Source organism: Pleurodeles waltl, chromosome 6 (assembly GCF_031143425.1).
Source record: "Pleurodeles waltl isolate 20211129_DDA chromosome 6, aPleWal1.hap1.20221129, whole genome shotgun sequence".
NCBI lineage: Eukaryota > Metazoa > Chordata > Amphibia > Caudata > Salamandridae > Pleurodeles > Pleurodeles waltl.
In genome coordinates this window covers 11,847,691-11,871,857 of record NC_090445.1, presented here as the reverse complement: position 1 = coordinate 11,871,857, position 24,167 = coordinate 11,847,691, and the positions used below count along the sequence as shown (strand labels likewise).

Sequence of the window (24,167 nt, the reverse complement as noted above, 5' to 3'; positions counted from 1 at the left end):
TATTCGATCTACCATAAACGTTTACCATAAATGTTATTTAATTGCTATTTTATAATTCATCACGGTGCCATTTGTAGAAGTTTATTTATTTACAAGCATGATGAGGGTTATTCGGATCCTATTCAGAGGTCCTACAATGAGAACATAGAACACAGGAGATTCTCCTGCCATTTAGTGACACCTTGACTGATGCATCGCTAGATACGTAGACAAAACGGTGATCTGGCCCACCACTGAACCACCTAATTGCAGGTGAAGCAGACCAGCTCCAGGTGATCCTGCCTGTGTCCTACAACATGCTGCGCCATATAGCATAGAAAGTTCAGGCGTTTAAGAGAAGGGTGACCAGAAAGATACTTTCGACCAACCTACCAGACAGATTGAGGGGCAACATTTTGCGAAATGCATGTTCTTTGCTAGCATTGCCATCTGTTCAGTGAACTTGAGTTGCTTTCTGAGTAGTTATTCACATGTTTTGTGGTACATGGTGGCAGAAATCATTCTACCAGTACCCAGAAACCTCAAGGGCAAGCTCCACTGTGTCTCTCAGGATAGTAAGAATGCTGCAAAGTTTATAATTTGCTTGGGCTAGAGACTACTGCAGAAAAGTGCCCTTTCTTGGCATGGTTACCCCCATTTTCTGCCTGTTGTCAGTGTCTTTGACTGTTTCTACTGAGATCCTGCTAATCAGGACACTAGTAGTTATGCTCTCTCCTGTAAATTTGTGCTAACTGTATCTTCTCTTCCCACAATTGGCATACTGGTCCCCCATGTAAGTCCCTAGTACATGGTACCCAGAGCATTGGGGTTCCAGAGGATGCCTATGGGCTGCAGCAATTATTCTGCCACCCATAGGGAGCCAATGCCAAGGTTTCTGCAGGCCTGCCATTGCAGTCTGCGTGAAAAGGGTACATGCACCCATTTTCACTGTAAGTCACCCCTATGGTAGGACCTCTCAACCCAGAGGGTAGGATGCAGGTACCTGTGAGTGCATTAGCAGAGGTTCTGCCACAAACTCCAGATCCATTTTCCTGGGCTTTGTGAGTGTGGGGATGCCATTTTACGTGTGTACTGGACATAGGTCCAGCTACATAATGGTAAGCAACAACGTTATCTTGTATTATGAATGAATTGCTTTCTTTCCTGACAAACTGGTACTACTTACTAAAGTGGCATTCCTTATGAACACTGTCATGCTCATCCACATAGGGAAGTCTATCACCCTGCTAGCTTTCTTCACTCTGCCTCATCCATCCAAGGAAGAAGAAAGGCTACATTGCCTAACCCCAAAAAGAGCTCTGAGCTTTTACATCAATCACAGTAAAGACCACCTGGTGAAGGGGGGTTGTAAGGAAATGCCCCCTTGGCATGGTTACCCCCTGACTTTTTGCCTTTGCTGATACCAAGTTATGATTTGAAAGTGTGCTGAGGCCTGCTAACCAGGCCCCAGCACCAGTGTTCTTTCCCTAAACTGTACCTTTGTCTCCACAATTGGCACACCCTGGCATTCAGGTAAGTCCCTTGTAACTGGTACCCCTGGTACCAAGGGCCCTAATGCCAGGGAAGGTCTCTAAGGGCTGCAGCATGTCTTATGTCACCCTGGGGACCCCTCCCTCAGGCCATACACACTGCTTGCCAGCTTGTGTGTGCTGGTGGGGAGAAAATGACTAAGTCGACATGGCACTCCCCTCAGGGTGCCATGCCAACCTCACACTGCCTATGGCATAGGTAAGTCACCCCTCTAGCAGGCCTTACTGCCCTAAGGCAGGGTGCACTATACCACAGGTGAGGGCATAGGTGCATGAGCACTATGCCCCTACAGTGTCTAAGCAAAACCTTAGACATTGTAAGTGCAGGGTAGCCATAAGAGTATATGGTCTGGGAGTCTGTCATACACGAACTCCACAGCACCATAATGGCTATCTGAAAACTGGGAAGTTTGGTATCAAACTTCTCAGCACAATAAATGCACACTGATGCCAGTGTACATTTTATTGTGAAATACACCCAGAGGGCATCTTAGAGATGCCCCCTGAAAACATACACGACTTCCAGTGTGGGCTGACTAGTTTTAGCAGCCTGCCACACACCAGACATGTTGCTGGCCACATGGGGAGAGTGCCTTTGTCACTCTGTGATCAGTAACAAAGCCTGTACTGGGTGGAGGTGCTTTTCACCTCCCCCTGCAGGAACTGTAACACCTGGTGGCGAGCCTCAAAGGCTCACCCCCTTTGTTACAGCGCCCCAGGGCATCCCAGCTAGTGGAGATGCCCCCCCCCCCCCTCCGGCCACTGCCCCACTTTTGGCAGCAAGGACGGAGGAGATAATGAGAAAAACAAGGAGGAGTCACTGGCCAGTCAGGACAACCCCTAAGGTGTCCTGAGCTGAGGTGACTGACTTTTAGAAATCCTCCATCTTGCAGATGGAGGATTCCCCCAATAGGATTAGGGATGTGCCCCCCTCCCCCCAGGGAGGAGGCACAAAGAGGGTGTAGCCACCCTCAGGGCTAGTAGCCATTGCTACTATCCCCCCAGACCTAAACACACCCCTAAATTGAGTATTTAGGGGCCCCCAGAACCTAGGAAGATAGATTCCTGCAACCTAAGACGAAGAAGGACTGCTGACCTGAAGCCCTGCAGAGAAAACGGAGACACCAACTGCTTTGGCCCCAGCCCTACCGGCCTGTCTCCCCACTTCGAGAAAAACTGCAACAGCGACGCGTCCCCCTGGGTCCAGCGACCTCTGAAGCCTCAGAGGACTACCCTGCATCTAAAAGGACCAAGAACTCCAGAGGACACGGCCCTGTTCCAAAGAAACTGCAACTTTGCCACAAAGAAGCCACTTTTAAAGACCACATGTTTCCCGCCGGAAGCGTGAGACTTTCCACTCTGCACCCGACGCGACCTGCGGAGAACTAACATAACAGGGAGGACTCCCCGGCGACTGCGAGCCCGTGAGTAGTCAGAGTTGAGCCCCCACAGCGACGCCTGCAGAGGGAATCCAGAGGCTCCCCCCTGACCACGACTGCCTGCTTCAAAGAACCCGACGCCTGGGAAACACACTGCACCTGCAGCCCCCAGGACCTGAAGGATCCGAGCTCCAGTGCAGGAGCGACCCCCAGGTGGCCCTCTCCCTAGCCCAGGTGGTGGCTACCCCGAGGAGCCCCCCCCCTTGCCTGCCTGCATCACTGAAGAGACTCCTGGGTCTCCCATTGAAACCTATTGCAAACCCGACGCCTATTTGCACACTGCACCCGGCCGCCCCTGTGCCGCTGAGGGTGTACTTTCTGTGCCTGCTTGTGTCCCCCCCGGTGCCCTACAAAACCCCCCTGGTCTGCCCTCCGAAGTCGGTGGTACTTACCTGCTGGCAAACTGGAACCGGGGCACCCCTATTTCCATTGAAGCCTATGTGTTTTGGGCACCACTTTGACCTCTGCACCTGACCGGCCCTGAGCTGCTGGTGTGGTAACTTTGGGGTTGCCCTGAACCCCCAACGGTGGGCTACCTTGGAGCCAACTTTGAACCCTGTAAATGCTTTACTTACCTGTGAACCTAACAAATACTTACCTCTCTCAGGAACTGTTGAATTTTGCAGTGTCCAATTTTAAAATAGCTTATTGTCATTTTTGCCAAAACTGTACATGCTATTGTGATGATTCAAAGTTCCTAAGATACCTGAGTGAAATACCTTTCATTTAAAGTATTGTTTGTAAATCTTGAACCTGTGGTTCTTAAAATAAACAAAGAAAATATATTTTTCTATATAAAAACCTAATGGCCTGGAATTGTCTTTGAGTGTGTGTTCCTCATTTATTGCTTGTGTGTGTACAACAAATGCTTAACACTACCCTCTGATAAGCCTACTGCTCAACCAAACTACCACAAAACAGAGCATTAGAATCATCTCTTTTTGCCGCTATCTTACCTCTAAGGGGGACCCTTGGACTCTGTGCATGCTATTCCTTACTTTGAAATAGTACATTCAGAGCCAACTTTCTACAGGGGTGAAGAAAGGAAAAGCTGTGTAGAAACTAACATCCAGGTGGATGGTTCTATACGTAGACACACTCAGTTCCCTGCAGAGTTTTTGTGTTGTCAACCCAGATAGGATTTGCAAGGAGCAACAAGATCTAATGAGATCCTCATTAAGAGTCTGTTGGTGTTTTTTTGGTTTTGTTTGCTTGATGTTTATGTACGGTGTTTCCTAATGGTAGGTGGTGTTGCGAGGACCTTGATTTGGACTGTTAAGGCATCGCTAAGCTCTGTTGAGTTTCTTTGAGTTCAGTCTCATGGGTTGCCCCATCCTATTGTAGACATGCAAATGCGCGCAGATCTGGCAAATCTTGTCAGGCATTTGCGTTAAGTAATACACTTGATTAGTGATTTGTATTATATTATCGTGATTGGATGCAATGCATGACATTTGATTGTCTTGCTGTGATCAAATGATGCTCAGTGTTTTTAGGGCCCAACTGAGATCTTGTGATTTAGGTCCTTGTGCTTTATCCCAACAGGCCCAGTGGTTGGTTGATCTTCAACAAACAGGAAAATGATTCTTAAAACCATAACTAATACTGAGCTAAGAGGGGGTTGTGCCTGCATCGTGAGAGAGGTGCAGCAGCATGTGCAAGATGAAAGCAGAGATTTGTCACCAGAACCCCAGAAGGACAGCGTTCCATGTTTATTACGCTTACAATGAGGTCCTGGCATTATAAGTAATAATGCTGATACCACACTTTTCAAGTCCTTATGATTACATGTTCATATCCAGCAGTGCTGACTAAGCTTTTTATGGTTCCAAGGACCTTAAGATGAGTCAAATCAGTTGTATAACTGTAGCACCTATTACTCAAGCACGTGCAAACAAAAATAAGGTTATAGTCAGCGTTTTTAAATGTTAGTCGTAGATCTTATTCAAATCTTTTGCCGTAAGTGGGAGCAAATAAATTTGGAAACAAGCTGTTCTAGCCTTCCAGCTCTGGGGTTCACCCCTTTTCTTGCCCAGAAAAGGTAAGCAGTGGAACTTGCGTAGATTCTTGTGCTGTAAATTTTCCTCCTGCACTGGCTAGAGCTCTGATACTTACTCCTGCCAGGTAAGAAATGTTCTCCACTGCCTCACCCGAAGCCCTTACACAGTATTGTTGCCATCCACAGCTTCTGATCTCATGTCCTCTGTTAGCAATCACTATGCAGGAAACTAGACGATTTGTTGACATATCATTGTTTCCTCGTGTAGTTAACCTTTTTAGTTCACCAAAACCGTACTCTCTGTTTCCACAGCAACCTGTTGGAGAGCAAGGCAGATGGCATTGAGGTGTCCTACAATGCTTGTGGGGTCCTCTCACACATCATGTTTGATGGGCCTGGCGCTTGGTTCATCAGCGAGCCATCTCGCGACGAGGTGGTTGAACGGATGTGGGGGGCCATTCAAAGCTGGGACTCCAGCTCCCGAAGGAACATCAACTACAGGTAAGCAGTTAGTGCTTGGTGCAAACAATACAAGAGAGACAAGAAACTGTGCAAGATAATGTTGCAGTTTTCGTCTAGCATTTGTAAATCAATAGCAGGGAAAGCATATGATTGGCTAATGCATTTGAGGAGTGTTTTTTTTTTTTTTGTTAACTTTTGAAACTACTCGGTTCCATGATGTTATGTACGGATGAGGGTAGAAGGGAAGAAATAAATTGTAAATGAGGAAAAAGGGTGGAAATGGAAGGAGAGCTGAGGGTTTATTGAGGACAAAGGGTGGATAAGGGACGAGAAATGCAGGATTGGTAGGACAGTGGATAGGCTGATGAGATACAAGCATGAGCGAGTGAGTGCAGAGCTGAGGTCGGATAAGAGGTGAGGCAAAACGTAGAAGAAGGTGAAGTGCGAAAAGAGATAGACAAAGTGTGAAAGTGGAAAGATTGATGCAGGGCGGTTGAGGACAAAGGGTGCAGTGAGTTAAGAGGAGCTGTAGAAAGTGGGTGCTGCCAAAAGACTAAGTACGAATATTGGAAGAATAAAGAAAAATTTAGGATAAAGTGTAAGTGACTGGTGAGGATGCAAGACCGAAGGGAGACAAAAGGCGAGCAGTGGTCCTTAACCTTTTCACTTCTGTAGACCCCCACTTAATCATTACTGAAATCTGGGGACTTCCACTAAATAAATATTGGATGCCGGGACCCCCACTGAGTCACTACTGGATGCCGAGGACCCCGGTTCAAGCAATCCAGTGTCTGCACATTCAGAACAGGTTTGGGGTGGTTCTCTTTCAAAGTCTCTCTTCCATGCCGCTCTCCGTGCACAGCCTTTCAGCAGGGTGATGCTTCACACATCAGGGCAGTCGTCAGCCTACAGCATCCGCAACAGAAGGGTAAGGAGGTGTGGGCTTGCTGCACTTGGCCACCAACAGCCACACTGAACAATGGTCAAGCAAACAGCCTGCCTCACCTAAGGACTAGGCCTTGCGGTTCACCTTGAACAGCAGACTGCAGCCCACCCTTCACCTCTACCATTTACCAAATGGCAGCTGTTGCAGAGTGACCTCTTTTGGGTAGTCACCCCCAGTATTGATGTTTTTGGGACTCACTTGCTAGTAGTTTTGACCTCTGACAGTGGCACTCTGCTCTCCAGTGCCCAGTGTATGTGCTCTGACACCTCACAAATGTAGAAATAGGCTTAAAACCCAATTAGCCCATGTAACTTTCCTATAGGCGGTAGTATATGATGCTGAAATGCATCCATGTTTGGAAAGGTAAATGTACTTGTGGACTGCAGCACCTATTGTGCCAACCACTACAGTGGCAGTGATAACATGGCATCAGCCATACCCTGTGTGGCTTGATGGCAGCAGATTGACGTCTGCTTCACGGATCTGTCAAAAACAACCATTTCAGCTGTGTTTAAATAATAAATAAGTAACAACTAAGTGCACCTTGCTGCCCAGAAGGTAGTTTGCATAATATTTAAGAGTGGAGCACGTGTGGCATTATAAACGGCATGTTCCCCTAGTGATTAGGCCCGAAATGACATTGTCATTGGTCAGTCCCTATCTGGCACATGGGGAAAATCAAAGTATAGATTATACACTTCAGTCTATAACTTTGTGTCTGTACCAGCTACAGACTCCATTCAAAGACTTATTTTTATATTTAATATAAATCCAATCTCATGGTAAACCCATATTTCTATTAAATAGCTGGGAAATGTAACTTTTAGAAAGTTACCGTTACCCTTCTGAAAGCGTCTGGAGGTTACTTTTCATTAGCTCTCCAGGAAGTGCCTAGCCTAATACCCTACCTGAAAGAGGTGTGAAATTCCTCCCAGGAGCTATACTCTAGGTTAGTCAGAATGGGCGGAGATACCTCATCTGAACGTAGCAGAATATGCAGGGCAAGGGCTGTGGCCATCCTTTTGACACCGCAGTGGCAACTGCTGCCTGACAGGTCTGTTTGAACCACATGGGACACGTTGGCACATTTCAGAAGTGGTGAACGGGATGCCTGGATAATTCTTCTGGACACCCTGTCTGGGTGCTGTAGGACCAAGCCTTTGTTCTGCTAGACTTGTGTCTCCTCATTTGTTGTGGGTACAAAGCAGATATTATTCCTCAGCGCAAACTACTGCAGATGAACTAAAAGCGTGCCCATCTCAGGAAAGAAGAGAAAGATTACATTTCTTAATTCAGGAGATAAGTGTGAAGAATTGGAGCACCGCCAGGAGGTTCAGGGCCCTACTAAGCTTACCGTCTTCCTGCATTCCACATATATCACAATGCAAGCTCAGAAAGAGACTCATTCGAGAAGGTCTGGACATCGAGCGGAAACAAGGGCCTGGCCACTGAGGTGACAAGATATAAGATAACATAATGGATAAAGCAGACCGTGGTTTAGTGGAAAGCCGAAGAAACTTTTGCAGTGGGCAGGGTCTTTATGAAATCAGACCACATCTTCTTCTAACAACAGATGCATCAATGAAGGGCTGGGGAGAGCAGTAACAAAACCTTCCGGCAATTAAATTAAAGTGCTTTCGATCACAAAACTTGGATAGAAACTTATGGGAACAGAGATCGGTTGATCTCACCTTGAAGGCGTTCCGACTTCTAATTGAGCACAAAGACATCAAGATACAAACAAACAACATGAGAGCTTTACGCTGCATTCAGAAACAGTCCAAGCAGTTATCAGCAACTACAGCTCTACAGCATTGTTATATTTCAGTAGATTCACATGCACCCACCCTCCTCTCCTTTCAAGAGGCTGCATCTTGTGTGAGAAAAAGCAATGGAAATCTGGCAATTGGAGCCTCTACGGAGGATGTAACCCTGGACCCCTCACCTGACTGAGTTGAATTTGGGTCAGATATTGAGGTGGATGGCAAACTGTGGTCTGTGAATGTTTAGCCATTCGGTTTCAACGTCACTTGCTGAATTGAAACACTGCGGTGTTGATGTGGATTACAGAGGGTTGACATCCTGACGTTAGGGATAAATTCAAGCATGTGAATCTATGAAAAACACCAGTGCTGAGTTACGGGTAAGTACCTTTCTTATTTCCAATGTAAAGTTTTGGACATCAGGGTGAGACGCATGTGTGACCTGAGCTTTTCTCACTTCTACTGGTTCTTCTGGGACACTAGCATCATTCTCTGTATACAGTGTGCAAACTGCTTTATTTGCACTAGTGATTGGCACCAGCAGTTAATTATGGGGCCTGGGTGCTTTTAGTCACTTCCACAATTTGCAAGCAGGCCCCGTCAACAATGTTCTGGCCTGTTACCTGACCCCGTAGGCCTGCACAGTGTTCACGGTGCTTGTGATGGCATCATGAAAGTGCTCTCTGCGCCAGCTTATCCCAAGATTTCTCATCGCTTTAACAGCTCAATGCAGGTTGTCTCGCTTCTTGCTGGCGTCAGCTGGACTCCTGTTGGTTAGGAGCCAGGACGGCTCTGCTAGAGCGGGGTCAGACCACAGCAAGGGCTTCACATATTACAAACCCCCGACTGTCCAGCACGTGCAGTGGTCATGGTGCAGGTGTGGTGCTTCCTGTGTCTAGGAGGAGCCCGGCAATTCTCGCTGTGCAGCCAGGAGGCACCCTCAGAGATCTTAGAGCATCTGTGCAGTGGTCCTCTTACTCGAGCAATGCTTTGCTGTGCGCCTCTTGTCTTGCAGGTTCTCGCTGTCAGCTCCACAACCTAAGATCCATGGAGATGTTGGGCCTATACATTGCCTCTGTTATCTGCTCAAGGATCATATTCCTAGAGTTTATATGCCCGGCAAACGTGTCTGGGTGGAAGTGTGGGGTTGGAGGCAGTTGAGGAGATACCTGGTTCTCTTACGCTTTAGATGTGTTGGTTCCTTGTTGTTCATATTGTTGGGTACACGTCACACTCATCGCCATGCAACGTCCCATTTCACACACCATGAGCAAGTCACACTAGATCCAGTAGATCACCTAGATGCCACCTACGGTGCCTGACGGGGGCGACTCCTCTTCTGGTGCACATATACATTACTCCCAAGCAACCAGTATAACGCAGCGGCCATAATTACATAGAATGTCAGTGACCTTATAAAGTGTATTAGACAAGGAGCCGGTTTCTGGTTTGTGAAGTGCCATCTCCTAGTGGTCCTGCTTCTCGAAGAAACCACTCCAGGCGTTGCCCTGTCCTGGCCTGTTGTAGCTATGACACAAGCTGTCACTCCGAGCACATGCAAGACCCCTGTGGCAGCGCGATTCTTCTCTGCAAGGCCTCCCCCCACACTGCCACACGCTCCTACAGACACACAAAGCAGATACACACTAGTGGGGGTCTCCTAGAGGGAATACATTACAGGGAGTGCAGAATTATTAGGCAAGTTGTATTTTTGAGGATTAATTTTATTATTGAACAACAACCATGTTCTCAATGAACCCAAAAACCTCATTAATATCAAAGCTGAATATTTTTGGAAGTAGTTTTTAGTTTGTTTTTAGTTTTAGCTATGTTAGGGGGATATCTGTGTGTGCAGGTGACTATTACTGTGCATAATTATTAGGCAACTTAACAAAAAACAAATATATACCCATTTCAATTATTTATTATTACCAGTGAAACCAATATAACATCTCAACATTCACAAATATACATTTCTGACATTCAAAAACAAAACAAAAACAAATCAGTGACCAATATAGCCACCTTGCTTTGCAAGGACACTCAAAAGCCTGCCATCCATGGATTCTGTCAGTGTTTTGATCTGTTCACCATCAACATTGCGTGCAGCAGCAACCACAGCCTCCCAGACACTGTTCAGAGAGGTGTACTGTTTTCCCTCCTTGTAAATCTCACATTTGATGATGGACCACAGGTTCTCAATGGGGTTCAGATCAGGTGAACAAGGAGGCCATGTCATTAGATTTCCTTCTTTTATACCCTTTCTTGCCAGCCACGCTGTGGAGTACTTGGACACGTGTGATGGAGCATTGTCCTGCATGAAAATCATGTTTTTCTTGAAGGATGCAGACTTCTTCCTGTACCACTGCTTGAAGAAGGTGTCTTCCAGGAACTGGCAGTAGGACTGGGAGTTGAGCTTGACTCCATCCTCAACCCGAAAAGGCCCCACAAGGTCATCTTTGATGATACCAGCCCAAACCAGTACTCCACCTCCACCTTGCTGGCGTCTGAGTCGGACTGGAGCTCTCTGCCCTTTACCAATCCAGCCACGGGCCCATCCATCTGGCCCATCAAGACTCACTCTCATTTCATCAGTCCATAAAACCTTAGAAAAATCAGTCTTGAGATATTTCTTGGCCCAGTCTTGACGTTTCAGCTTGTGTGTCTTGTTCAGTGGTGGTCGTCTTTCAGCCTTTCTTACCTTGGCCATGTCTCTGAGTATTGCACACCTTGTGCTTTTGGGCACTCCAGTGATGTTGCAGCTCTGAAATATGGCCAAACTGGTGGCAAGTGGCATCGTGGCAGCTGCACGCTTGACTTTTCTCAGTTCATGGGCAGTTATTTTGCGCCTTGGTTTTTCCACACGCTTCTTGTGACCCTGTTGACTATTTTGAATGCAACGCTTGATTGTTCGATGATCACGCTTCAGAAGCTTTGCAATTTTAAGAGTGCTGCATCCCTCTGCAAGATATCTCACTATTTTTGACTTTTCTGAGCCTGTCAAGTCCTTCTTTTGACCCATTTTGCCAAAGGAAAGGAAGTTGCCTAATAATTATGCACACCTGATATAGGGTGTTGATGTCATTAGACCACACCCCTTCTCATTACAGAGATGCACATCACCTAATATGCTTAATTGGTGGTAGGCTTTCGAGCCTATACAGCTTGGAGTAAGACAACATGCATAAAGAGGATGATGTGGTCAAAATACTCATTTGCCTAATAATTCTGCACTCCCTGTACAACTTTCTGTGGATATGCATTCCCTCACAGTTGGCAAAGTTGTCCCTCGCTGACCTCCAGTCAGTGATCCTTAACCTCCCCCAGGGCCGCACTGTCATGGGGGGGACTTTAACAGAATGCTAGACCCACAGCGCTGTTTGCGAAGGTTCTGGCAGTGTGGCTTGTTGTGGTACAATCATACAGGTCTGGATCTATCGTAGCCTCCAGGTTTGTGACAAAAGCAGAAAAATCTTCCCTCTAGATTCTCAAATTCAGGGGGATACACATCGACAGGTCATTTATTACCTAATCTGGTCGAGGGGACCACCTTTGTGTCCTTAGCGAAGGTTGTTACTGGAGAACTAATGTTGCAGGTTGGTAATTTCTCTTCACAAGTCTACACCAAAGGTTGTGCAGCTTCTTTATTCCTAAGATTACCACTAAACAATGTATCTCGTTTTCTGCAGGTCCTTCGAACCCATCCTTCGCCTTCTGCCGCAGGGGATCTCTCCGGTCAGCCAGCACTGGGCCACCTGGGCGTTATACAATCTAGTTTCTGTTTACCGTGAGTCACTCTTTTTGCAAAGAATTTGATATATTTGCGTCCTAGTTCTTGATATACCCTTTGCCTTGACACCATGACCTTGGCCAGGAGCATCCATACATGGTTTGAACACCTCCAGCTGGTCGTTAGAGGGCAGCGAAAATATTTAATCTCAGGGGTAAGCGGAGTTTGTCTTTGGTTCTGCTGCTGCTTGTTGGGAAAGCAGATGTAGAACTTTGACTGATGTATAGATCATGAAGGATTTGTTGATGGGCACACAAATCAAGCACAAGTGAAACTGGGTCAGCTAAGAGTCTCATATAAAACCGGGATTTAAACAGTACTCCGGTGGCTGTCATTACAAGTGACGTCGGAGCCAAGTCTTTCATACACGTCAAAGTCCAAGTACTAAACCTGTGGCAGAAGTGGCACGCTTCTCAGTGGGCCTCTGAAAGAATATCCTTTACTCTGTTCCACTTGTCAGTTTTTAAGTGTGAACTGCAACCTGACTGAGGTATCTTAGTGCAGAGTAGAACATGTGACAATGGGTAAAGAGGCCGAATACATCCCAGTCTCCACCTCTTCCAAAACTGGAGTTGGTCCGGAGCCTCTCCCACAAAAGAGGGGATTGAATTCTACAAGAAAGGCCCCCCTGACTTTTAGTTTTTCAGATGTGTGGGTGGATAGACAGATTGGCTGAGGCCAACCCCCAGATGCCCGACAGAGTGCCTCTTTGAAATCTGCTTTGGAGAATTGGGGCCCCTTTTCTAGGTATCCCCGTGTGACAGTTGCAGACGTTCTTAAGTAACTCCCTGTTGCGGGAGAGGAGCCAATGCAGGTTCTCCTTGTGTTATCTGTGAGAGGCCCACCACCGCCACCCGGGCAGCAGTGTTCTGGATGATTTGGACACTTATGAATCAAGATGAGTCCTTTAACAACAGTTGTACAGAGCAGACCTTCTGGAAGGTGCAGGACTTCACTCCGGGTTTTAGAGCCTAGAAGCACCTGGATGTTAGACTGGCCAGCTGCGGTAAAAGGAGAGCTTACTACCACGAGTAACAATCATTGACAGGGATTGGTGGAGGTCCATCGAAGGGGTCACCTAGTGCCCCCCTCACACATGATAAGATAGTCTCATCAGTGTCAAGCTTCAATCGATTGCAAAGCATCCACTTGGAGCTATGATTGAGTCACCTGTGACGATGTGTCTATCAGTCTAAAGCATTAACAGCCGAGCAATAAACTAAGCTGCACATCGTCCGCGTAGCAGAAGTGACCCCCATTGCACAGAATGAATGGACATTGGACAGTGTTGGCTGATGGGGGATACTTGGGAACCACACAAAGTACCTCTCAGGCTGTACCCTGGTCAGATGAGAATTGGTTTATAGGCATTTAGAGAGGATATCTACCCACGTATGATCCCCTTCTTATCAATTTCATAAAGGTGATGAACAACAAATTAAGATAACGAAAAGGACCAGGCTCCCCATAGGGTACAAGGAAAGAAAAATGGGTGTAAACAAAAGTATATGTTTTTTGGCATGAGTTGCTGTAGATTCACATGCTCTGCATACTCTTGCCATGTAGTGTTTGGCCCAGTCGTTTGCAAATTGTTTGTCTTCGAACTAGTCTTTGGAGGCACAAAGTATATAGTGTTGCCTCCCTTGCTGCTAATGCGCATGGGCCCAACTTCAAGTTAGATTGTTTTTTTCCGCCAATGGGTTCGAATGTACTTGACCAGGGCTCTGACTTCAGTGCGTTATCTATGCTTCAGTTCGGGCCCAACCAGTTTCTTCTGACTCTGATATTTGGGTTGCCTTTCTTTCTTTAGCATCTTCTGGAGTCCAATCCACTTCGACTCCTGCACTGCCGGGGCCTCGTGCCCCTCATCATTAATGACTTTCCACTTTAGAATGTACACAGGGTGATGAAATGGGCATCCTTTCAGAATTGCCTTGAGTGTAATGTAAAGTTCCCATGGACCAACCACTTCCAGGTGTGTAACCTTTGCCTGTCTCCCTACTAAGACAACACCACATGCGATCTGAAAGTCCCATCTGTGCCTACGACATCGGTGTTGAAGACACCGCCAGATATGAGGACCCAATGTCCACCCAAACCATCAGATCAGTGTAGAAGACGTCTTCTGTGAAGGACTCGGATGACTCACAGCAGCTGATTCTTCAGCACCTTTAGGAGGAACTGCACAGAAGACAAAGACATTTCCATATCCATCCCCACACTGGCAAGATCTTCACAAGACTGCCCAAGGCTGTAGACACTTTGCCTTGGAGGCAGAAGCCTGCCTTCAGAAAGGACTTGTTTCAGAGCCTCCTCCGGTACCCAAACCCAAGAAACGTAAGGATAGGGCCACTATCTCTATCCCATTTGTAACTCTAACCCCTCCTCCTCCTCCACACTCCCCACCACCGCCCTATACTTCACCACTTCCATACCCGCCAGAGGGTTCCCCTCACTCTTCAAATGGATCCTGAGAACGCACCATGTCAACCAGTGTCCACTGATGATCCATTGGACAACTTTGATTTTGATCCCGTGGGGGAATCCAGACATGGATCACTGTCCAGTTAAGCCTTCACCCCAGATGATACAACTACTTACTACAAGGTCATGCAAAGCGCTGACGCTTTCCACCAGGCGGACTAACTTTTGCTTGCTTCAAGGGGATGCTAAAGATGGCCAATGACACCTTTAAGAAGCTAGGCATGGCCAAGGTGGTAAAACCTAGAGTGGGCAAAAATATAAGTTCTCCCCCATTGGCTCCCCTCAGGGGTCAGGTTATCATAGATTCTCTAGTGGTTCATACTGCATGTGAGTGTGCCACCTCTCTGGGAATAGGGGATGCTCCTCCGCCCAATAATGAGAGTAAAGAAAACTACTCACCACAAGGAAGAAGGTATCGGTAGGAGCCCGTACTCATAGCAAATTCAGCTGGCCATCTCTCCAGGAATGACAGGGCACACTGGGATGCAGTGTAGGTGCCTATGAAACACAGGGGGGAAGGGGGGAAAGCTAGTGGCAGAAGAGAAGACGGTTTCCAATGCTGTTATCCAGTGTGCCGTAGGCGCCTTGGATACCGCTGCTTGGGGCGTCAGCACCACTGCCTTAATTAAGCGCCATGCCTGGCTCCACATTTTGGGTTTTAAACCTGAAGTCCAGCAACCAGGGGCTGCTCTTTCGCTATGGCAGAAGAGCATCGCCCCACTAGCTCTGCCAGAAGCAGACAAATAACATGATAGACCGTTTTATTTGTCTGCTTCTGGCACAGCCAGTAGTGCAGGGAGGGGCGGTGCTGGGTCATGGGAGGTGGAGAGTGCACCTAAGTGCGCATGTGTGTTTGGCCGGCCGTCTGAGGCTGGAGAAACTGCACAGACCCCAGGACTGTGTCTGAGCGGCAGTCACTGCCGCTCAGACCAATCCTAGCGCTGCTTTCATGCAAGGTGTTGCATGAAAGCAACGCCAGGATTGCTGGGACACCAGAGGAAGAGGAGTGCGAGGCGGCAGGATGCGGCAGGGTTGGAGCCAAGGTAAGTTTTTTTTTTTTTTTTTTTTTTTTTTTTTGCCTCGTCTCTGTCCATTGGGCATTAAGTGTTCTTCCACGTGCATCCACCTGCTGGTGGAGTACCTTCCTGGGGTAGAAAATGACCTTGCGGACTTGCTCAGCATGAAGTGCCAACAAGTCCAACGAGTGGGAGCTCCATCCACAAATCCACCTCACCCACTTCCAGTGCTGGGGCAGGATGCAAACAGATCTCTTTGCCACCCACAAAAGCACAAAATGCCCAAGCTTCGCATCTAGGTACAATAAACACTGGGCAACACACTATGGATGAACAGGTCAGGGATATTTGCTTATGGTTTTCTCCCTCTCCCACTCCTTCCACTTATGCTGCAAAAGATGCAGCAGACATCTCAGACTATTATCCCTGTAGCCCCCACCTATCCAGACAGTTTTAGTATTCAGCAGTCATCGAAATGTCAATCTGTCCCCGCGACCAGCTCCCCAACAGGCCAGACATTCTCACCAGCGGCCAAGGCCAGATCAGGCATCCAGACCCCAAGCAACTCATTCGAACGATCTGGCACCTGAGGTCCTAGAGTTGGTTACCTGCGTCTCGATCAAGAATGCATCTTGCGAGAGTCCTGCAGACCAACCACACGGGCCTGTTTTACTGCTAAGTGGAAGAGATTTGTCCATTCATGCATTCCTAAACCACTGGAATCCCTAAAATCTGCTGTCCAAAATATCATATGCTACTTACTCTGTCTACAAATGTCAGGTTTAGCCGATACTTCCATACGGCTGCACTTAGCAGCCATTGCAGCTTACATGCAAAACATGGAACCCAAGGCGCGCTCAACACGAACGAAGGCCGCCACTGTGACCTTCCTAGGGAGCACCTCCTGGCTGAAAGATGTGAAGCGGCCACTTGGGCCACCCCACACACACATTAACCAACACTACTGTGTGGATGTCCTTGCAGACGGCAGCCTATGGTTGGTCACATGGTTTTAAAGTCACCCAGTGACTAGCCACCGCTTGGTGGAGTGGGTGCAGCTTTACACGCTCTCCAGAGGTGTGTATCTACAGCCACACATGCTACACATGGGTTTAAGGACATCTGCATCACCCAGTGACTGGCCACCGCTTGGTGGAGTGGGTGCAGCTTTACACGCTCTCCAGAGGTGTGTATCTACAGCCACACATGCTACACATGGGTTTAAGGACATCTGCATCACCCAGTGACTAGCCACCGCTTGGTGGAGTGGGTGCAGCTTTACACGCTCTCCAGAGGTGTGTATCTACAGCCACACATGCTACACATGGGTTTAAGGACATCTGCATCACCCAGTGACTAGCCACCGCTTGGTGGAGTGGGTGCAGCTTTACACGCTCTCCAGAGCTGTGTATCTACAGCCACACATGCTACACATGGGTTTAAGGACATCTGCATCACCCAGTGACTAGCCACCGCTTGGTGGAGTAGGTGCAGCTTTACACGCTCTCCAGAGGTGTGTATCTACAGCCACACATGCTACACATGGGTTTAAGGACATCTGCATCACCCAGTGACTAGCCACCGCTTGGTGGAGTGGGTGCAGCTTTACACGCTCTCCAGAGGTGTGTATCTACAGCCACACATGCTACACATGGGTTTAAGGACATCTGCATCACCCAGTGACTAGCCACCGCTTGGTGGAGTGGGTGCAGCTTTACACGCTCTCCAGAGGTGTGTATCTACAGCCACACATGCTACACATGGGTTTAAGGACATCTGCATCACTCAGTGACTAGCCACCGCTTGGTGGCGTGGGTGCAGCTTTACACGCTCTCCAGAGGTGTGTATCTACAGCCACACATGCTACACATGGGTTTAAGGACATCTGCATCACCCAGTGACTGGCCACCGCTTGGTGGAGTGGGTGCAGCTTTACACGCTCTCCAGAGGTGTGTATCTACAGCCACACATGCTACACATGGGTTTAAGGACATCTGCATCACCCAGTGACTAGCCACCGCTTGGTGGAGTGGGTGCAGCTTTACACGCTCTCCAGAGGTGTGTATCTACAGCCACACATGCTACACATGGGTTTAAGGACATCTGCATCACCCAGTGACTAGCCACCGCTTGGTGGAGTGGGTGCAGCTTTACACGCTCTCCAGAGCTGTGTATCTACAGCCACACATGCTACACATGGGTTTAAGGACATCTGCATCACCCAGTGACTAGCCACCGCTTGGTGGAGTGGGTGCAGCTTTACACGCTCTCCAGAGGTGTGTATCTACAGCCACACATGCTACACATGGGTTTAAGGACATCTGCATCACCCAGTGACTAGCCACCGCTTGGTGGAGTGGGTGCAGCTTTACACGCTCTCCAGAGGTGTGTATCTACAGCCACACATGCTACACATGGGTTTAAGGACATCTGCATCACCCAGTGACTAGCCACCGCTTGGTGGAGTGGGTGCAGCTTTACACGCTCTCCAGAGGTGTGTATCTACAGCCACACATGCTACACATGGGTTTAAGGACATCTGCATCACCCAGTGACTAGCCACCGCTTGGTGGAGTGGGTGCAGCTTTACACGCTCTCCAGAGGTGTGTATCTACAGCCACACATGCTACACATGGGTTTAAGGACATCTGCATCACCCAGTGACTGGCCACCGCTTGGTGGAGTGGGTGCAGCTTTACACGCTCTCCAGAGGTGTGTATCTACAGCCACACATGCTACACATGGGTTTAAGGACATCTGCATCACCCAGTGACTAGCCACCGCTTGGTGGAGTGGGTGCAGCTTTACACGCTCTCCAGAGATGTGTATCTACAGCCACACATGCTACACATGGGTTTAAGGACATCTGCATCACCCAGTGACTAGCCACCGCTTGGTGGAGTGGGTGCAGCTTTACACGCTCTCCAGAGGTGTGTATCTACAGCCACACATGCTACACATGGGTTTAAGGACATCTGCATCACCCAGTGACTAGCCACCGCTTGGTGGAGTGGGTGCAGCTTTACACGCTCTCCAGAGGTGTGTATCTACAGCCACACATGCTACACATGGGTTTAAGGACATCTGCATCACCCAGTGACTAGCCACCGCTTGGTGGAGTGGGTGCAGCTTTACACGCTCTCCAGAGGTGTGTATCTACAGCCACACATGCTACGCATGGGTTTAAGGACATCTGCATCACCCAGTGACTGGCCACCGCTTGGTGGAGTGGGTGCAGCTTTACACGCTCTCCAGAGGTGTGTATCTACAGCCACACATGCTACGCATGGGTTTAAGGACATCTGCATCACCCAGTGACTAGCCACCGCTTGGTGGAGTGGGTGCAGCTTTACACGCTCTCCAGAGGTGTGTATCTACAGCCACACATGCTACACATGGGTTTAAGGACATCTGCATCACCCAGTGACTAGCCACCGCTTGGTGGAGTGGGTGCAGCTTTACACGCTCTCCAGAGGTGTGTATCTACAGCCACACATGCTACACATGGGTTTAAGGACATCTGCATCACCCAGTGACTAGCCACCGCTTGGTGGAGTGGGTGCAGCTTTACACGCTCTCCAGAGGTGTGTATCTACAGCCACACATGCTACACATGGGTTTAAGGACATCTGCATCACCCAGTGACTAGCCACCGCTTGGTGGAGTGGGTGCAGCTTTACACGCTCTCCAGAGGTGTGTATCTACAGCCACACATGCTACACATGGGTTTAAGGACATCTGCATCACCCAGTGACTAGCCACCGCTTGGTGGAGTGGGTGCAGCTTTACACGCTCTCCAGAGGTGTGTATCTACAGCCACACATGCTACACATGGGTTTAAGGACATCTGCATCACCCAGTGACTAGCCACCGCTTGGTGGAGTGGGTGCAGCTTTACACGCTCTCCAGAGCTGTGTATCTACAGCCACACATGCTACACATGGGTTTAAGGACATCTGCATCACCCAGTGACTGGCCACCGCTTGGTGGAGTGGGTGCAGCTTTACACGCTCTCCAGAGCTGTGTATCTACAGCCACACATGCTACACATGGGTTTAAGGACATCTGCATCACCCAGTGACTAGCCACCGCTTGGTGGAGTGGGTGCAGCTTTACACGCTCTCCAGAGCTGTGTATCTACAGCCACACATGCTACACATGGGTTTAAGGACATCTGCATCACCCAGTGACTAGCCACCGCTTGGTGGAGTGGGTGCAGCTTTACACGCTCTCCAGAGATGTGTATCTACAGCCACACATGCTACACATGGGTTTAAGGACATCTGCATCACCCAGTGACTAGCCACCGCTTGGTGGAGTGGGTGCAGCTTTACACGCTCTCCAGAGGTGTGTATCTACAGCCACACATGCTACACATGGGTTTAAGGACATCTGCATCACCCAGTGACTAGCCACCGCTTGGTGGAGTGGGTGCAGCTTTACACGCTCTCCAGAGGTGTGTATCTACAGCCACACATGCTACACATGGGTTTAAGGACATCTGCATCACCCAGTGACTGGCCACCGCTTGGTGGAGTGGGTGCAGCTTTACACGCTCTCCAGAGGTGTGTATCTACAGCCACACATGCTACACATGGGTTTAAGGACATCTGCATCACCCAGTGACTAGCCACCGCTTGGTGGAGTGGGTGCAGCTTTACACGCTCTCCAGAGGTGTGTATCTACAGCCACACATGCTACACATGGGTTTAAGGACATCTGCATCACCCAGTGACTAGCCACCGCTTGGTGGAGTGGGTGCAGCTTTACACGCTCTCCAGAGGTGTGTATCTACAGCCACACATGCTACACATGGGTTTAAGGACATCTGCATCACCCAGTGACTAGCCACCGCTTGGTGGAGTGGGTGCAGCTTTACACGCTCTCCAGAGGTGTGTATCTACAGCCACACATGCTACACATGGGTTTAAGGACATCTGCATCACCCAGTGACTAGCCACCGCTTGGTGGAGTGGGTGCAGCTTTACACGCTCTCCAGAGGTGTGTATCTACAGCCACACATGCTACACATGGGTTTAAAGACATCTGCATCACCCAGTGACTAGCCACCGCTTGGTGGAGTGGGTGCAGCTTTACACGCTCTCCAGAGGTGTGTATCTACAGCCACACATGCTACACATGGGTTTAAGGACATCTGCATCACCCAGTGACTAGCCACCGCTTGGTGGAGTGGGTGCAGCTTTACACGCTCTCCAGAGGTGTGTATCTACAGCCACACATGCTACGCATGGGTTTAAGGACATCTGCATCACCCAGTGACTAGCCACCGCTTGGTGGAGTGGGTGCAGCTTTACACGCTCTCCAGAGGTGTGTATCTACAGCCACACATGCTACACATGGGTTTAAGGACATCTGCATCACCCAGTGACTAGCCACCGCTTGGTGGAGTGGGTGCAGCTTTACACGCTCTCCAGAGGTGTGTATCTACAGCCACACATGCTACACATGGGTTTAAGGACATCTGCATCACCCAGTGACTAGCCACCGCTTGGTGGAGTGGGTGCAGCTTTACACGCTCTCCAGAGGTGTGTATCTACAGCCACACATGCTACGCATGGGTTTAAGGACATCTGCATCACCCAGTGACTGGCCACCGCTTGGTGGAGTGGGTGCAGCTTTACACGCTCTCCAGAGGTGTGTATCTACAGCCACACATGCTACGCATGGGTTTAAGGACATCTGCATCACCCAGTGACTAGCCACCGCTTGGTGGAGTGGGTGCAGCTTTACACGCTCTCCAGAGGTGTGTATCTACAGCCACACATGCTACACATGGGTTTAAGGACATCTGCATCACCCAGTGACTAGCCACCGCTTGGTGGAGTGGGTGCAGCTTTACACGCTCTCCAGAGGTGTGTATCTACAGCCACACATGCTACACATGGGTTTAAGGACATCTGCATCACCCAGTGACTAGCCACCGCTTGGTGGAGTGGGTGCAGCTTTACACGCTCTCCAGAGGTGTGTATCTACAGCCACACATGCTACACATGGGTTTAAGGACATCTGCATCACCCAGTGACTAGCCACCGCTTGGTGGAGTGGGTGCAGCTTTACACGCTCTCCAGAGGTGTGTATCTACAGCCACACATGCTACACATGGGTTTAAGGACATCTGCATCACCCAGTGACTAGCCACCGCTTGGTGGAGTGGGTGCAGCTTTACACGCTCTCCAGAGGTGTGTATCTACAGCCACACATGCTACACATGGGTTTAAGGACATCTGCATCACCCAGTGACTAGCCACCGCTTGGTGGAGTGGGTGCAGCTTTACACGCTCTCCAGAGGTGTGTATCTACAGCCACACATGCTACACATGGGTTTAAGGACATCTGCATCATCCAGTGACTGGCCACCGCTTGGTGGAGTGGGTGCAGCTTTACACGCTCTCCAGAGATGTGTATCTACAGCCACACATGCTACACATGGGTTTAAGGACATCTGCATCACCCAGTGACTGGCCACCGCTTGGTGGAGTGGGTGCAGCTTTACACGCTCTCCAGAGGTGTGTATCTACAGCCACACATGCTACGCATGGGTTTAAGGACATCTGCATCACCCAGTGACTAGCCACCGCTTGGTGGAGTGGGTGCAGCTTTACACGCTCTCCAGAGCTGTGTATCTACAGCCACACATGCTACGCATGGGTTTAAGGACATCTGCATCACCCAGTGACTGGCCACCGCTTGGTGGAGTGGGTGCAGCTTTACACGCTCTCCAGAGCTGTGTATCTACAGCCACACATGCTACACATGGGTTTAAGGACATCTGCATCACCCAGTGACTAGCCACCGCTTGGTGGAGTGGGTGCAGCTTTACACGCTCTCCAGAGCTGTGTATCTACAGCCACACATGCTACACATGGGTTTAAGGACATCTGCATCACCCAGTGACTAGCCACCGCTTGGTGGAGTGGGTGCAGCTTTACACGCTCTCCAGAGGTGTGTATCTACAGCCACACATGCTACACATGGGTTTAAGGACATCTGCATCACCCAGTGACTAGCCACCGCTTGGTGGAGTGGGTGCAGCTTTACACGCTCTCCAGAGATGTGTATCTACAGCCACACATGCTACACATGGGTTTAAGGACATCTGCATCACCCAGTGACTAGCCACCGCTTGGTGGAGTGGGTGCAGCTTTACACGCTCTCCAGAGGTGTGTATCTACAGCCACACATGCTACACATGGGTTTAAGGACATCTGCATCACCCAGTGACTAGCCACCGCTTGGTGGAGTGGGTGCAGCTTTACACGCTCTCCAGAGGTGTGTATCTACAGCCACACATGCTACACATGGGTTTAAGGACATCTGCATCACCCAGTGACTGGCCACCGCTTGGTGGAGTGGGTGCAGCTTTACACGCTCTCCAGAGGTGTGTATCTACAGCCACACATGCTACACATGGGTTTAAGGACATCTGCATCACCCAGTGACTAGCCACCGCTTGGTGGAGTGGGTGCAGCTTTACACGCTCTCCAGAGGTGTGTATCTACAGCCACACATGCTACACATGGGTTTAAGGACATCTGCATCACCCAGTGACTAGCCACCGCTTGGTGGAGTGGGTGCAGCTTTACACGCTCTCCAGAGGTGTGTATCTACAGCCACACATGCTACACATGGGTTTAAGGACATCTGCATCACCCAGTGACTAGCCACCGCTTGGTGGAGTGGGTGCAGCTTTACACGCTCTCCAGAGGTGTGTATCTACAGCCACACATGCTACACATGGGTTTAAGGACATCTGCATCACCCAGTGACTAGCCACCGCTTGGTGGAGTGGGTGCAGCTTTACACGCTCTCCAGAGGTGTGTATCTACAGCCACACATGCTACACATGGGTTTAAGGACATCTGCATCACCCAGTGACTAGCCACCGCTTGGTGGAGTGGGTGCAGCTTTACACGCTCTCCAGAGGTGTGTATCTACAGCCACACATGCTACACATGGGTTTAAGGACATCTGCATCACCCAGTGACTAGCCACCGCTTGGTGGAGTGGGTGCAGCTTTACACGCTCTCCAGAGGTGTGTATCTACAGCCACACATGCTACACATGGGTTTAAGGACATCTGCATCACCCAGTGACTAGCCACCGCTTGGTGGAGTGGGTGCAGCTTTACACGCTCTCCAGAGGTGTGTATCTACAGCCACACATGCTACGCATGGGTTTAAGGACATCTGCATCACCCAGTGACTAGCCACCGCTTGGTGGAGTGGGTGCAGCTTTACACGCTCTCCAGAGGTGTGTATCTACAGCCACACATGCTACACATGGGTTTAAGGACATCTGCATCACCCAGTGACTAGCCACCGCTTGGTGGAGTGGGTGCAGCTTTACACGCTCTCCAGAGGTGTGTATCTACAGCCACACATGCTACACATGGGTTTAAGGACATCTGCATCACCCAGTGACTAGCCACCGCTTGGTGGAGTGGGTGCAGCTTTACACGCTCTCCAGAGGTGTGTATCTACAGCCACACATGCTACACATGGGTTTAAGGACATCTGCATCACCCAGTGACTGGCCACCGCTTGGTGGAGTGGGTGCAGCTTTACACGCTCTCCAGAGGTGTGTATCTACAGCCACACATGCTACACATGGGTTTAAGGACATCTGCATCACCCAGTGACTAGCCACCGCTTGGTGGAGTGGGTGCAGCTTTAAACGCTCTCCAGAGGTGTGTATCTACAGCCACACATGCTACGCATG

The 24,167-nt window shown here is 49.3% G+C and overlaps 1 protein-coding gene across 1 annotated transcript in view; it reads left to right on the top strand.

Moving 5' to 3' along the window:
* The window catches only part of ZER1 (zyg-11 related cell cycle regulator), a 287,758-nt gene that overhangs the window by 215,080 nt on the left and 48,511 nt on the right, over positions 1 to 24,167 (top strand). Inside the window, exons 13-14 of the mRNA XM_069237017.1 lie at positions 5,280 to 5,468; positions 11,828 to 11,925. Of these exons, the coding sequence (XP_069093118.1) occupies positions 5,280 to 5,468; positions 11,828 to 11,925 (287 nt within the window). The remainder of the gene's footprint in view (positions 1 to 5,279; positions 5,469 to 11,827; positions 11,926 to 24,167) is intronic.